Source organism: Patagioenas fasciata, chromosome 5 (assembly GCF_037038585.1).
Source record: "Patagioenas fasciata isolate bPatFas1 chromosome 5, bPatFas1.hap1, whole genome shotgun sequence".
NCBI classification, from domain to species: Eukaryota; Metazoa; Chordata; class Aves; order Columbiformes; family Columbidae; genus Patagioenas; species Patagioenas fasciata.
This window is the reverse complement of record NC_092524.1, coordinates 30637941-30653566: the sequence shown is the minus strand read 5'-3', so window position 1 is coordinate 30653566 and position 15626 is coordinate 30637941. Positions and strand designations below refer to the sequence as shown.

Sequence of the window (15626 nt, the reverse complement as noted above, 5' to 3'; positions counted from 1 at the left end):
CTTTGGCTTAAGCCAAAAACCTCTGCAACATCTCCATCTCCATCCCTCATCCATTACTGTTGTCTTCATTTTATTTTCTTACGTCTGCAAGTCAATCTTGCTCATTTGTAGACATTTACTACTAAACAAACAAACAATCACCCACAACAAAACACCAGACATGTATCAAGCGTGTTATCTTCCATTTAATGGATATGGAAGCAGGAAGATGGTGACTTATTACAGGCATTTTATCTATTTCTTCTAAAAAAGCATCTCCTCTGACATTTCACTCTTCAGACTTGTCCCCATGAAGACAGCTGTGTTGTACAACTTCTCTAAAGGAAACAGATCCAAAGGATTAACCTAAGTTTGGGGTAGGGGGAGGGAGTCTGGATAGTGATTTTATGTGGACTTAATCTTTAACTGTTGTGAGGTTTGTTTTCTTCTTTCTACACCAGGATTGAATATTAACCCCACTGGCTTTCTACTTAAGATGCATTTTGGTGAAAATAAAGCCCCTTCAGTACCTTTTCCTGCATTTAGCAAGTCAATATCCTCTTTTACGACCTATAACATTTCCTGCATACTGCTCAAGACTGAAGAGAGACTTTTTTTGATTTGTCTGATTACTGGAATCGAAACCCAGACTTTTGTGTTGCCAAACCTGCCTCAGAGCATCCATCTGTGCCATTTGCTCAGGTCCAATACCACGTGTCACCCAGGGCGCGCCACCACATCATTTCTGCTCCCTCTCCCTCCCTGTAACAAACTTTCAAAGCCAGTTTCTAGTTGACCTTGATTGGTTTATTTTAGTTTTACACTTTGTCCCTCACATACAGTTATTTAAGAGTCCTGTACTGTTAGATTTCTACAAAAATATCAATTTTTCAAAAGCAGAAAAGAGGGAAAGATATATTTTAATATATAAAAGAAAAAAAAAGGGAAAAAAGCTAAATCTGACATTTCATTATATTCTTAAAAACATTCCAGTCTATTTACAGATGTGTAAAAAACAAAGAAAATCTCCAGGTCTCTTAGTCTAGTGAGAACGTGTGCCTTGCAGGGGTTTTCTTTGTTCTCCTGATTCTAAAATCTTTTAATTACGTCTCATATTCTTGCATTATTGCCTCAAAAGATAGCATACATAATTTTTAAAAGGTCTGTTCCAAACCAATAGGACCTTGAGGGAAGAGCAAAAAAAAGGGAGTCAGCATTTAAATTCATAGCAAAATATTAAGCTGCAGACACGTGACGGTGGAACAGGGAAAGGAAAAACTAAGAGCATTTCAAACAAGCTTTGTTGCATGGTAGAACCCAACACAGCCTCTTCTTGGAACTGCACCAACTACCACTTTGGCAGCCAAATTTGGGGTCTGTTCTTAGTTAATTTAGTGATCATGTTCAGGAACCAAAGATTTTTGCTGTCATCTTTACACAGTACATTTTCATTGCCATAAAATTCCTCACTGCCCAGTGCCAAACAGTAAATACATCCAGGCATTTTCCATTACCTTGATAATGGACAAAACCTCCTCAAAAGTACAGCATTTCTTTGAGATAACATTTGAATGGTTTTCATGTTACAGCTTTCTGTTCCAGGCAAGTGTGCAAAGTACACATACTTTTAAAAAGTATTCAGATGTAATTAGCACACAATTCGTTGATTAAATCAGCCATTTAGAACCACAAAAGGGTAGGGTGCAGACGGAAAGGTCAGTGATTAGGGATTTGAAAGGAATCACCACACAGTTCTGGTTGCTGTTTCACACACAGGAGGAATGAAATCTATTGGTAACACTGAGCTGCCACAGGTAAAAAAATAAACAACTTCAGCCTATTAGAAATGCTCAGAACCAGATTCCCACATAAATACATTTAAGTCTAATCTAAAACTAATTTAGTCACTCCAGATTCCCACTGGCTTACAATAAGGTTAAAATTCTTTAATAACAAGGAACATTATGTCTAAATACTTATCCATATTGTAAATTCCCTTTTCTAAGGCATTCAGTGACAACCCTGCCTGACTCACGCTGACCTACACTCTCTTTTCCAAATCACTAATACAGGACTTGTATCAAATATTAAAATATTAAAATAGTAAATATGCAAAAATCAATGAAGAGTTATGTGTAACTGCTTTAAAACACAGCATTTAGAATGGACTGGTGAGAACCTTTTTTGTGTAGGCTCTGGAGTAACTTTATGCTTACTGAGCTCGAAGGGCTTCTCTCCTCGGCAGCATAATATAAAATCATAAAAAAGACAAACACCCAATGTGTGGATATCCCCTGAAGAATCTAACCTAGACACAGATCCAGAAGCTGCAGCTTACTGAACAGTGACTATGGTCGCACTGTGCACAAATACTGCTCCCTAATTGTGGAAGAACATCACCCTCTACACCTGCGCAGCCTCAGCACTGGAACGATGAATTCCTGCATTACTGCATCACCAAAGATCACGAATTTTGGAGGGAAAATCCCAGCTGCTGTTGCTGGAACAGTAAAACAGGGGATTACATTCCTAAACATAAAGCAAAATGCACCACCAAATTCTGTATAATTTTCATGGCAACGTTTTTTACCTTTTCGGAGCAGTTAAGAAGCCCCTCAAGCGCACCGTAACTCGTATTTACAAACTTGATAGGAAAAGATTGTGTATACACTCATTAACAAATCATCTCTCCTAGGCTGAAAATTTCATTTGTCAAGAAAACTATGAAAACAAAAATCGTGTACAAAAATATAAATATCTTTACAGTCTGTAGGCCCTTCACATTCAACTGCTGAACAGTGAAGAGTATCTACAGGTTATTGAGTAAGCAGTGGCAGAGAATAAAAAATACATCTTGTGATTCAATACTGCCCCATTTCCCTGGTAATGAGCATTTTTGTTGACTTTTTTGCTATACACAGATTGTGCAAATGCAGTGAGAAACCTCTGAGTACCTTTCCTGAATTTATAAAGAAATGGAAGGTTTGGAAAGATATACACATATTTTCATATATACATTCACATATACACCTCGCTCATTTACGCTACGACAGTCCTGAAAGCGTTCTGTATTTTTATGAAGTAACACTTCCTATTAACATTCCTAGCCACCAAATACATCTTGAAGAATGACAGGAGGGAAGAAAAAAAGAACTGGGAAAACACTCAAGCTACTTCAAGCAATGTATTTAAAGATGTAGCAACAGGGTGCCCAAATTTCCTTCTACTCTCTGTAACTTTTCCATCCAGGTGCCCTAAGCACCGAAGGAGGGAGTATTTGTATATGGGCAGGAAGTGAAAAGTGAGGTTTGGGATCTTTTTAAGTAGTTTCATTAAAGTTAACATACTGTCCTACTTCTAATTACACTGGGAAATATAATTTTCTTCCCCCTGTAGTGAGAGTTATAGATATTTATTAAAATCTTCTGTGCATAAACTCCTAAAAAGAGCTTCTGCCAGAGAACTATCTAGCACCAAAGAACAAAAGCTTTTCACTTCAGCCCTCTGCAGAGTCTCATATTTCCTTTCTGCTGCTCTAGGTAACAAGTTTGAGAGTAACCGCAATCTCATTTCTGCACATTCATCATATCCTGCAAACATTAAAAACAGCAAATGTGAACAATCCAATTTCTGCATAGATAATTTGCCTGGTACAAAAAGTAGTAATCCAGATTTTTTCCCCAACAAGACAGCTGCCTCCCTACTGGAGGAAGGAAAAAAAACAACCAACCAAACAAGAAAAACCCTCTTTTGATAGCCAGGTTTCTCAGTCCTTTGACAAACTATTTCTGTGTAGGATCCAATTTTGGAAGGATACCATGTGCCCAGCAATGGTTATAGATCATCTTCCTTGTTTTGTGAAGGGGAAGGAGAACACACAGAATACAACAGTGAGGTAAAAATATGTCGACATGCTTAAAGTTTCACAGCACTTATTTCTCAATTTGGGGCCTGCCCTCAGATGAAGAGAGTGCCGATGCCATACAGAAAATGAGTGTTGCAGACAAGGGAGGCTGTTGAACTGTGACACTGGTTCACTGCTCCAGATCTCTAGTCTCTGATAAAAAACAAATGCATTTATTTGCCTGTGGAAGTTGAAGGCAAGGCCCCAGTAGTATTCAGTTTCGTAACCACAGGTGCTAATGCAGGCATCGCTTTGTTATCCTGTCCTTCTGGAACAGTTGCAGGCAATGAAGCTTTTACCCCACTGGGTGCTAGTTTTGCAACTATAGGTGCCAGTAAGGGCATCACTTTGTTACTCTGCCCTTCTGAGTCCGCTGGCAGACTCGCCACTTTTAAGCCAAGTGGTGCCAGCTTGGGCATGGGCCTCCACAAAGCATCAGCATTACTAGCTTCTGGATTAGTTTTCATCTGCAAAACTGGAGGAGTCACATTAGTGGTCTCTGCCAAGGTTGTTCCGGTCCTACCATTCCCACTGGTGGGTAAGGACAGATTGGGAAGTGGATCCTTCATGTCAGCACCTATTACTATCTTTAAAACATCCGCTTCAGATGAAGGTTCCCCAGAGTTCTTGTCCCCATCAGTAAGGTCATCATCTTCCAGGTGCAGCAGGAGAGGGCTTATAGAGCCACCACCCTCTGGAACTTCAGAAAGGTCCTTAAAACTGCCTCCCAAATGGCCAAACTGGAAGGAAGACCCATCTGCAGCAGAGAGACCACTGGCTGTTCCCCGACGAGCTTCTGCATCTTCGTGAGAGAAATCCGAGTTGAGAGTGCTGGGCAGTTCTGACATGGCTGAAGCATCATCGTTCAGCTGCTGATTGAGGAAGGCAATCTCGTTGAGCAGTGAAGTGAGCGTTTCATCAGTATCATCACTCTCCTCAATGCCACTCAGTAACTCACTTGCATCCAGTTCTGCTTCCTCCATTGCAGATGCTACTTTCCTCAATTCCATTTCTATCCTGGAATCTTTTATCTGCAGCTTGCGGAATGGCAGTTCTTTAGATTTTAGTCTTTCCCTTCCAGAATCACTGTCTTTCCTCCTGGCTTGGCTTCCTCCAGAATCACCAACACAGACCTTTTTGCTAAAGGACTCTGGATGTTCCTTTGTACACGACACGTTCCGGAGTTGTGGAAAACCATCTTTATTTTCTAAGAAAGCTTTTGTAGGACCGGCCGTATTTCTTCCATCTCCACCACTGTCTCCAGGATATGGTTTGGCTTTTTCTTCTGAAAGGATGCTATCACTCTTCCTGCTTTCAAAGGGTGCTACAACCAAGGACTTTTCTGAAGCCTGAGTACCTGCAGCTGTTGTTGTATTAGAATTTTTGTTTCTGTTCAGGTTTAGACTCGTGCTTCCCTCAGCAGCCAGCGATGTTACATTAACAATCTTTGGCATCATGAATGTATCTTCGCTTTCTGCAAAACCAAATAAAGTAGCATCCATCAGGATCCATGCTAACTGCAAGATAATTCCTAATGAAATACAATTTGATCACTTTCAGCTCTTCCTCAAGTAAGCTGCTATTCACAATTGAAACCACTTATGCGGTTTTTTTTGTCGAGTGAGGCCTTAAAACACTAATAGCTTAGCTTTTAACTTGTAGAAAAAGAGCAAGCTCCACATCTGTTATCCCAGAACCACCTGCCTGGTCCTTCAGCTTCCTTCAGCAGGCTGGCATAAATGCAAGTAACTGTAATGATTACAGTTCTGATGATGATGCACAAGTAAAACAGAATTACAATATTCTCCCTCACTGTTTTTTCATGCTTTATTCTATGATCATATTTTGCAATATTGGTTTTGTGCACAATACTACAGAGGCATTTCAGGGACCACATAATTATTTATATTTTGCCACCAAGCAGTTTCCTGTTTATAGCCCTCGGATTTTTTCCCAGTCCCAAATGTAAATTTGCCTTTTTTCATTATGACCAAACGACTATAATAAAGCAGAAAGTGAGGGGCTTGCTTTTAACACAAGGGACAGCAACCAGCACACTGCTGGCAGGAACCACCCCATGCCTAGACCCCACGTACTGTCTTGAAAAGCATCTCTCCAAGGGGCAGCAGAGCTGGCAGGGGGTGGAGAAGCCTGGATGTAACAGGCAAAGGCTTTCAAGAGCCCCAGCACTGCTGCGCACTGCAGCTTCCCCAGCAGGGTGAGTTACACCACAGATGCATTCCAGTCCCCACTTTGGGGGCAGATTTTGCTGAGGGCAAAGAGGCTCAGTGACCTGAAGGACAGTTAAAAAGCTTGTATCTATAACTCCCTAGGGGCCCCTCTGAACTGCTCAAAACATTTAATAGTGATTTTCTTTGAATACCCAGACAATAACACCCATTATTACTTCCCAGCGAGAGGACAATTTACCTTCATTTTTGCAAGTATAATGTTCTCTGCATGCAAGCAAAAAGATCCATAAAACCCAAAGTGCCTACCTGAATGGGGCTCCATAGCTGATACTACTGTTGAGGGTGCAGGGTTTCCAGCAGCAGTTGACAGTGTAATGGGAATGGTAGAGTTAGCAAGGATTCCTTTTACTTGGACAGGAACTGTTGATCCTGGCAGCTGAATCATCACAGAAGCAATACCTTACCCAAGAAAAAGGGAAGGGTGGGTGAGGTGGAAACAAAAGCCTTTCAGATACCTAGTTAAGCCTGGAAAATAAGAGCCTTGCACTTTCAGGCAAGACTTTACCCTGTAATACCATCTGAAAGTGGTAAAGAATAGAAACACAGATTAGTTAGGTGATTAAGAAATCTTCCCTATGTCTCCCTAATTTGGGAATAGCAAAAAATTAACAGATTTTACTTACCTTTTGATAAACTGACAGTTTGAGTAACTATATCAAATACCTCTTACCATAGTGAGGTTCTATCTCAGTCATTCAAGTTGTAACAAAATCAGAAAAATTAAAGCAAAAATTAAACAACATGTTACTTTGTAATCTGCTATGCACATCTATGAACAGCATTACATTAACATTTATTTAGCGCGTTCTCACATGACCATACCTGGCTGTGCTGTCATAGTAGTACTGAGAGCTCGAGGCTTTAACTCAGCTTGCAGCAGTGTGGAAGGAACAGCTGCCACCTGCCCTGGTACCAGTGGGCTCTTCAGTGTAAGCACCTGCCCCTGGGGAGTCATCACCAGGCTTGCAGCAGTAAGAGTAAGAGAGGATGAGGTCTCCTCTGTTAAAAAAGAAACACATAAATCAGTAATTTATTCTGGCATAGCACCCTTGATGACAAAAGATATCCTGCAACCCGGTGTTTCGTACAGTTGTCGAAGGAACTCCAGCTAGAAGGTTTAAAAGCCCTAGATGAGAAAGCTGCTACAGAAGCTGTGCAGGCTGCAGGAACAGCACCCACACAGCTAGAGCCAAGTCTGGACTGTGTCTTCCAGCAGTGTAAAAACCCTAACTCCAGAGTGGCACCCTGATCAAATTATCAGAGAACTCTTGCTGAAACTACAAAAGGAATTTGTTCACTCCAAAGAAAGAATGGAAGTTCTCCCACCTCAGCCAAATTCTGATGCCAAACTTCCCCAGGATGAGACAAAACTGAGGTTTGGGAAACCAGAATGATCAGTTGTTTATAAAAGCCCAAGACCACTTCAAGTGAGGTCTACTTATTATTACCAAAACCAGAAACATCGCCAGATCCTTATAGAGTATTATACTGATACTACCATGAAAGTTTGGATTTCTGCCATTTTTTGTTCCTTCCTATGTTTATGGTGCAAAAGTCTCCATAAACATCAAATACTTCTCCACAAGAATGAAGTTGCCTGCAGAAGCAGGTTAGCATTTTGTCTTCCCACAAGGTGCTGCTTCGATGCCTATCTCCCCTTTATGCAAAATGTGTGTCGCTTTTAGCCCACCTGTGGCACGGACTCCTTTTCTGGCAAGTATCAACGGCTTGCCTCTTCTATTTGTCATGGTCACTTGGGTCAGCTCTCTGGGGGGAGCAGAAGATCCTTCTTGCTGTTTGTTAGTAGTTGAGGTTACAACAGGTTCCTCTGGCTCAGATGGTTTCTTCTTTTTCTGTGCTTCTACTGCTTTTTGTTTGGCATAAATATATTCCAGCTTCTTCAGGACAACCTCTTGTGTCTTCCCTACAGAAAAATTATCAGACAGTCAACCTATCTTCAGACTCTTTTTTCCAAAACTAAAGAGCTGAAGACAGAACTAAATATTTATGAAGCTGACACCATTCAACTACTATGCAATAGATAATGACCCCCACACCAAGAAAACAGCATACTTAATAACAGAAGGAAGTAATTACCTATTTATTCCAAGATTTTTTTTGCCTTCAGCAACATCCATACATTTCAGAACTTATCTGCAACTCTGATAAGCAGAAATCAGCTTGGACAAGCACTAACTCTTGCTGAAGAAGTACCATTTGAAAATATCCACAGCTGTGGAAAAAACCCTCACATCTCCCCTAACGATAAGTGTATGACTGCCAGACAAAATGTTACCCTTTACCTAGTATGAAATTCCTTGGAGTAATGGACCTTGTTACTCAAACGACTTTTAGAGGTAAACTCATACAGTTTTACCGTTGATGTGAAAATTGTAACCTTGAACAATCACAAAGATTTTATAAATAATTTGTATTCTGCAGCTGCACACAATCTAATATGATCAAGGTTGAAATAACTACCCTCGCTTGCCTCTTACTTAGTATTTATATTCTAACATCATGGTCTATTTTTAATTAAGTATATATTTAGCTAACTCTCCTGAGAGAGAACTGTTTCCTCACCAGTTTTGAGGTACTTGACTATAAATGCAAAAGATCAGAAAAACACTTTGTGAAGTTATTTGCTTTCATTCCCTGCCCAAAAGGCCTATGATACATTTCTGGAGTAAGATGAGAGTTCACTACAACACTTCAAATACCTCAAATGAACTGATTCACATAAATACACAAGATTTAAGCATCTTTCATTTCTACTTTACAGGTAGTCTCCTGATTTTATCACCAGACAGTGAGAAGATTACAAGAATAATTTATGTGTTCTTTGTTCACACATATTTTGGCACTGGCTGAACATGTGTCACAGCTTTCTGACACCTCCAACCAAGAGAGAAAAACACAATGGTTTTGTCTTGAAACATCAAGATGAGTAGCAGCTCAGAATATTCTGCAATTTTGTTCTATGGACAGAGCTGCCATCTTCTACATGCTACTAGCACTAGTTCTCAGAAAAGCAGTACAAGGGTAGCTATTTGTAAAGCTGACCCAAGCAGCCAGTGGTTTTGGTCCTGATGGAAGACAGCTGTGTAGGCTTGTGAAGCAATGAGCAGAACTGTTGGTTCGGGAAGTGACCAGTGACAGAATGAAGTGACTTTTCCTCCACTAAAGCTCACTGAACACACAGGAACTCAAGCCTGTGTCTTGCAGCACAGAGATCATTCTACACTTCCTTTAGGCATAAAGGAAACAAAAGCAGTTCTTAGCAGCATGATGAGTGTATCGCTGAGTCAGAGCTCAGCAGGTCTTCCTTTGGCATCAAGAGTCTAAATTTTACCTGAACCAATGACTCACCTGGATCCACAGAGGATTATTACACTCACTCCCACTCTTAAAAACCTTTTATTTCATTATTCCAACTACTCTATATCCAAAATCAGTCTCACCTGAAAGCGTTGACACTTTTCGAATCAAAACATCTTGCTTGCGTGTCAGTAAGTTCTTCTGTCCCATAAATTTATCTGCCTGATCAGTCAATCCTTGGATTTCTTCATAGGCCTATAAAGGTGTCAAGAAACCGATTTATAAACCAACAACACACAAAATAATAATTTTCTTTCCCAGAAACCTTTACAAAATTTATTTAGACACTTTCATAATCTTGAGAAACTAGGACTCAGAGAACGCATGTCAAGTAGCATGCGATGCCAGCTTTCCCTAACTGTAAGCTGAAAAGTGATAAACATCTTGTTTGTCCTTCCTCTAAAGTTCAGCTATTTTAAAGAAAAAACCACAACTTAAATCCCACAATTTCAAGGCATAGCTAATAAGCATAATTATGTATCTACAACTTATGTTCTGTTTCCTAACATCTTTACAATTACGTTTTTTGTGTCAATAAATACTTAAAGAAAAGCTATCTTCTCCTGCATTACAAAAGTAAGTCTTCAATGTATTTCAAAATTGCCTGATGTACACAGTAAACCACCAAGGAATTAAGATATATGCTTCCATGGTTAAATTCACATAGAATACAACACGGAGAAGGCCAATCTGAAAAAATGCATCTGTGTCACCAAGCTTAAGCTTTTAAAAATACAGATTCTTTCAGATATTGTGTTATTCTAGAGAGTCCTGTAAATGTGACTGAAGTTCTCTATTCACAATATCACTGGGATTCACTCAATCAGTTCATATAGCTTAATTACTCTGTCCACATTGAATGATTCTCCTCCTCACTGGAGCTTTAAAATACTTACTTGCTTGAGAATGTAGCATTTGGAGACCTTGGGAAGGTTGTGTAATCCCAGAGCTCTCTTCAACTTTTCAAAGAGATCTCTCATTTCATTACGTCGCCGGCGTTCATTTGCTGTGTGTGTCTCGCGGTAATGATCTTCTGCCTCAGTCTTCAGCTTTCTGTTCCAGAATTGATGTTTCTGCTGGAGAAGTAATGGTATTGACCAGTTTAAATAAAAGAGGTAATGTAACAGCAAACGATGTCCAAAGGCATGCCCAATTTACAAGGTTTCTACAGACACCTGAGAATTTCATGTCATGCTGTTCTGCTATTACATCTTCGTGAAAGTTCAGTGTCGGAAGCACATGCAATAAGCATGAAATGCTGACCAACAAGAAATAACAATCACATGAGTCCTAAAGGAAAAGATCATGAGCAGTCCCTTCTATTAATAAGCTTTTATTTTTTGCAATACAAGGCTACTTAGGTAAACCACAGGATTACAGGTTTGAGCCAGTTTTTTGCTGTCATTTGTTTATCCAAAAGGTCTACTAATGAATTAAATAATCACATCAAATATAGGATGCTTGAATTTTAAACTAGCTTGATTTCTATTTTGTTTCATAGCTACACACAGGTTGGGGTCATGAGACATCATAGGTAAGAATGTGAAAGACAGCATTCAAATGTATCACCCCAGACATCTACTAAGAAATAGAAAGTGTCAAAGACAGGCTCTGATTTTGAATTTACTCAAGTTTCAAGGCTGACAGGCAATAAGTATAATTACTAATCTCTACAGATTTGTTATTTCATCATTACTCTTACAGGTTTTGTACAATTATGCTAGTTATTTCATTATAAAATAGTATTAGTATGGTATTAGTATTAACATGTTTTTTACACCATTTTAGGTCTGCTCCAAACCCCACTGAGTTAGTGGAAAGACTCCTCAGGTCCAGTGATACTATTTTGGAGCCTGCTGGTCTGAAGAGGAATCTGAAGACTGTCACCTGAAATGCTCTTGACATCCCTTTTGCCCTCCCTCATAGGCAGACTGTGCACAGCAAAGCTGCAACTGCATACGCTCTTGTGTGGGCATCAGGTTCCTCTCAAGGGAGGGCCTCTTGCTATAACTTCAAGGGCAGAGAGAAGAATACCTGGACAAGGTAATGCAGGCAGAGCATCCTGGAACCCATCTCCATCTCAGGCAAAAGCATCCATACCAGTCTGCACTAATGTGTAAGACACCAGGCTCACAGCCCACCCCAAAGCCCCACCCCAGCCAGCGGTAGATCTAGATCTGACATCAAGTACATCACAGATGGTTACCATGGACAGTCAGTGAAATTGAGTTCAAGCAAAGGCACCCTAAAATACAGTATAAGCTTCAGAAAGATTGCAATGAGTTCTGGTTTGAAATGATTCTGCATTATCTTTAAGTTGTCTAAATATACATTATTTAAACTATTGTTTTCAGAAATGCTTTGCACAGTGCTGTGCCTATATAATTGTACATGTCTTCTTTGACACATGAAAACATTTCTCAGTTGTTCATTAATGTGTGTTGTAAAAATTTTTTATGCTAAGAACACAAAACCTAAGCAAATGTAGTAATAAAAGGCAGATATTCCTCCTATACATAAAGCTGAATCTGAAACCCACTGATGCCAGCAGGATTTCTTTTTCTTTAACAGCATATGGACTGAGCTCCGTCCCCCCATATACACATTCGTTTTCTTGCATGTAATCATAAATATATGGAAGGCAGATAAATCACTTTGAGAGTTGCACTTGAGATGAAATTTTATCTTTAGAATGGAAGTGTGATACCAAAAGGAAAGAGGAGAGCAAACATATACCTTCGTGGGTTTTTCTGAATAATTTTCATCCGAAGAATTACGAGCATGGTATCTGGAAGACAGGTAAAAAGTTTTTCCCAAGACTACTCATCTCATGCACTCTATCCTCATTAATCCAACCACCTAAAATTGCTCATTTTTATCCCTTGAAATTAACTCTTCCTTTTATAAGTACATGAAAGATGGATATTGTTGAGCTTTCTCAAAAAAAAGGTGAGATCTATCTCCAATGCCATTGTTCTTGAAAAAATTAAGCTGTTCTGAAAGCTGAAAAAGTATCCCATAGTGAAAAAGACAAAACTATCTCACTATGTGCCAAAGAGAATAAATTCAGCCCATGACTGTTAGCTGCAGAAAGTTGTTTAGTTTTGCTTTTTTAAAATTACATTTTGGTTCTTTTTTAAAATAACGCAGATTCAATACAGATGACAGAGCAATCCCTCCCCCACCAACAGCAAGCAACCCAAATCCTCACATTCTTTACTATCCTAATATATAACAACAGCTTCCTCATATACTAGGAGCTTCAAGACAACAAACAACAATTCACATTTGAAGTAATTATCTTTTACAAAATATGACATCTGTTTCTCTCTCTCACTGAAGGATCTTCAAAATTTATAGCAAAGTCACTATTTATGGATAAAAGGTGAGCTGTATGTTTGAAGGAAAAAGAAATAGCAACTATGTGAGAGGTAGATAATATGAGCAAACAGATTTTTCAAAGTTTCTACAAAAATATTCTTCACATAAAAAGAACTAACGATGCAACACTTCCCATTCTTTTGTTTGGTGCAACAGAGAAATAGCCATGACCACCTTTCAATACCTCAAGTAAGCCATGCTTTTACTTTGTATTTTGTTATAAATGCAAGGGCAGCAACAAAAACAACACCAGAACAAAACAGAACAAAAAAAAGCACCAAGCTATCCAACCATGGCAGACTACATGTAAATAAGAAAACACTTTCTTTGCTGGGGCAATGGTCTAAAGACAAAGCTTTCATTTACAGAATCAGAGACTCAGCCAATGACTGCTGCTTCTTAAAAATAAGAAGGCCACCAGCAAGAATAAACAAAGCTTGCAAAATCAGATTTAAAACCAAGATGACCCTACTTATATGCAGTTTGTAGGAAGGGGGGTGATTCACTCATAATGATTTTACATTACAACATCCCCATGAGAAAATTAATTAAAGGGGATAAAAAAGGCTAAGTCAGCTCCAATCTACCTCTTTGTTCTGACAGCCCCATCCTCACAGACGCTGGGAAGCACCAGTGCTCAGGAAGGCCTGACACAAGCCTTGCTTTATCTTACCATCACGTTAAACCTGTTGTTTAGCTCATTAATAAAATACAACACTGTAGTGCTCTCCAAGGATGCTTACTTCTGTTTGGAAGGTCGGATATTAGCAGCTGTGGCCTTCAGACGGGCAATGTTAATCTTCTCTGAAAGCTCCTCCACGGTCTCAATGTCCACCTGCTGGTCATCCTCACTGTATTCACACGCATCCTGGAACAGTTTTTGTTTTGTTTTTTTAAATGAGTATCTACTTTGCAATAGAGCTCAGGCCAAAACAGTTTCACTTCAGTCTCAAAAGAGGTTACATTATAACATTAAGAACCATTAAAGAATCAACATCTCCAGCTAGGCTGGCCAATAAACACTGCTAGGCAGGTGGTTATTTTAACTGTCACCTCTAGGAATTCCTCCCACTAGCAACTCTGCAAAACAAATTTTGGTAAGGGTAAAACCCATTTCTGTCATTTCTGCTTTTACTACGGGTGAGATAAAAAGCTTTCACAGGGCAGAGCTTTCCTGCCTCCATTTTCAAATAAGATTAAACTGCCTTTACAACCTACTACTGTAGAGTCTTACTAATTAACATTTTTGGACATAAGATGTGACAGGTATGAGAGACCATTACCAAGGTGATAACTAAGATAGAACAGTCAGAACATCATAGAACCAGGCTTCTTTGGGCTATACAGTAAACTTCTTACATGATGAAGAGTATGATATTGGCTCTTTTCAAAACGCCGCCGAATAATTTTTTTAAAAATACTTATGATGCTCTGAAGAATACTTTTTCTCCACACTTGCCTCACCAAGAAAACCTGCTAACCATCTGTGAAGACAGAGACAGAGAACAACTGCAGTGTTGTCGCCACTACAAGTGTTAAATATCAATCTTGGGGCAATTTGTAGTACCAGGTGATCCCCCTACACAACAAAACAAGCCTTATTCAAGCAATTTTTTGTATTTCATTTTTTATTCAAGCTTTTCTATTATCATCTTTGGTCTGCTTACAGAATGCAGAAATCTTTCTCCTCGTTAAGAAAATTTAATGGTACTTCCATTCTGTACTCTATTTCATCCAGTTCCCTGAACTAACCCAATCTTGTCCTCCTCCTATTCTTCTCTTCTCTCCTTCCTTCTCTTTGTCCTTTTCTTTCTTTTTGAAAAGCTGCAATCTCATTCTTCTCTGAACTGAATACTTACCTGAAATTGATGCAAACAGTTAATCACAAAAAACACTTAAGCACAGAACAGAAAAAAAAAAAAGGTAATGTGCTATACTGGATCAGTAAGTGGCATCTAATAAACGCTTTTTACAGTACTGACTATTTAAAGTTATCTGCAACTCATACTGCTGTTTTAAGAAACTCTGATTAGAAAGGAGAAAGTGTTGCACTTACTCAGCTGACCACAGATTAGGTTATATACAGCACTATAACAAAAACAAGAGCAGCCTAAATTACCACACAAACATAACTAACAAGTGGTTAAGGATGCACATTTGCCATCATCAGTCATGAAATTCGCATCTGTGAAATTTGCAGCTTTTTTGTTTAAAGGGACTTAATTTATATCTAGACAGTAATAATAACCTAATATTTGTTATATTATTTGGCTTCTTCATGCTGAATAAACACAAGCTTTCCTAAACAAAACAAAAACAAAATATAAACACAACTCCAAACCCCACAACTCACAGCAGGCCTATCTAAAATTCAAAGAAAAACATAAAAATCGTCACCTTAGTTACTGACGCCACAGAGTGACCACCATTGTGAATCACACTGCCAGAGAAAATTATCAGTATTTTTAAATCTTTCATCTCCCATGGCTCTGTTATAAAGGCTACAGAAGATGGAAAACAGAATCAGTATGAAAAATTGAGCAAGTTTGCCCTCCTTTACTAAGGCTACACTGGGGATATAACCTTTGTGAAGTGTAGCAATGTATATTTTGTAGCACTGTGGCCTTTAGTAAAGTACATCCTGAGAGTATGTACATATATATATATGAAACGGAGCATATATATATCCATATGAGCATGTGTATATAGTACATATATTGGAGTGTCTACAT

At 39.0% G+C, this 15626-nt stretch overlaps 1 protein-coding gene across 8 annotated transcripts in view; it reads right to left on the bottom strand.

Annotated features, from left to right (window-relative positions):
• Positions 1–167: 167 nt before the first annotated feature.
• Positions 168–15626, bottom strand: part of MGA (MAX dimerization protein MGA) — a 62079-nt gene continuing 46620 nt past the window's right edge. For 5 of the 8 annotated variants that reach the window (XM_065840175.2, XM_065840172.2, XM_065840178.2 and 2 more), the window contains 8 exons: positions 13638–13762; positions 12250–12301; positions 10410–10589; positions 9597–9708; positions 7826–8059; positions 6958–7134; positions 6382–6534; positions 168–5357 (listed from right to left, as the gene is read on the bottom strand). In XM_065840175.2, coding sequence (XP_065696247.1) covers positions 4057–5357; positions 6382–6534; positions 6958–7134; positions 7826–8059; positions 9597–9708; positions 10410–10589; positions 12250–12301; positions 13638–13762 — 2334 coding nt within the window. In that variant the 3' untranslated portion in view covers positions 168–4056. Of the gene's footprint in view, positions 5358–6381; positions 6535–6957; positions 7135–7825; positions 8060–9596; positions 9709–10409; positions 10590–12249; positions 12302–13637; positions 13763–13786; positions 14754–15626 lie in introns of those variants that run through there. The other 3 variants (XM_065840177.2, XM_071809194.1, XM_065840179.2) reach the window with 3 other exon arrangements.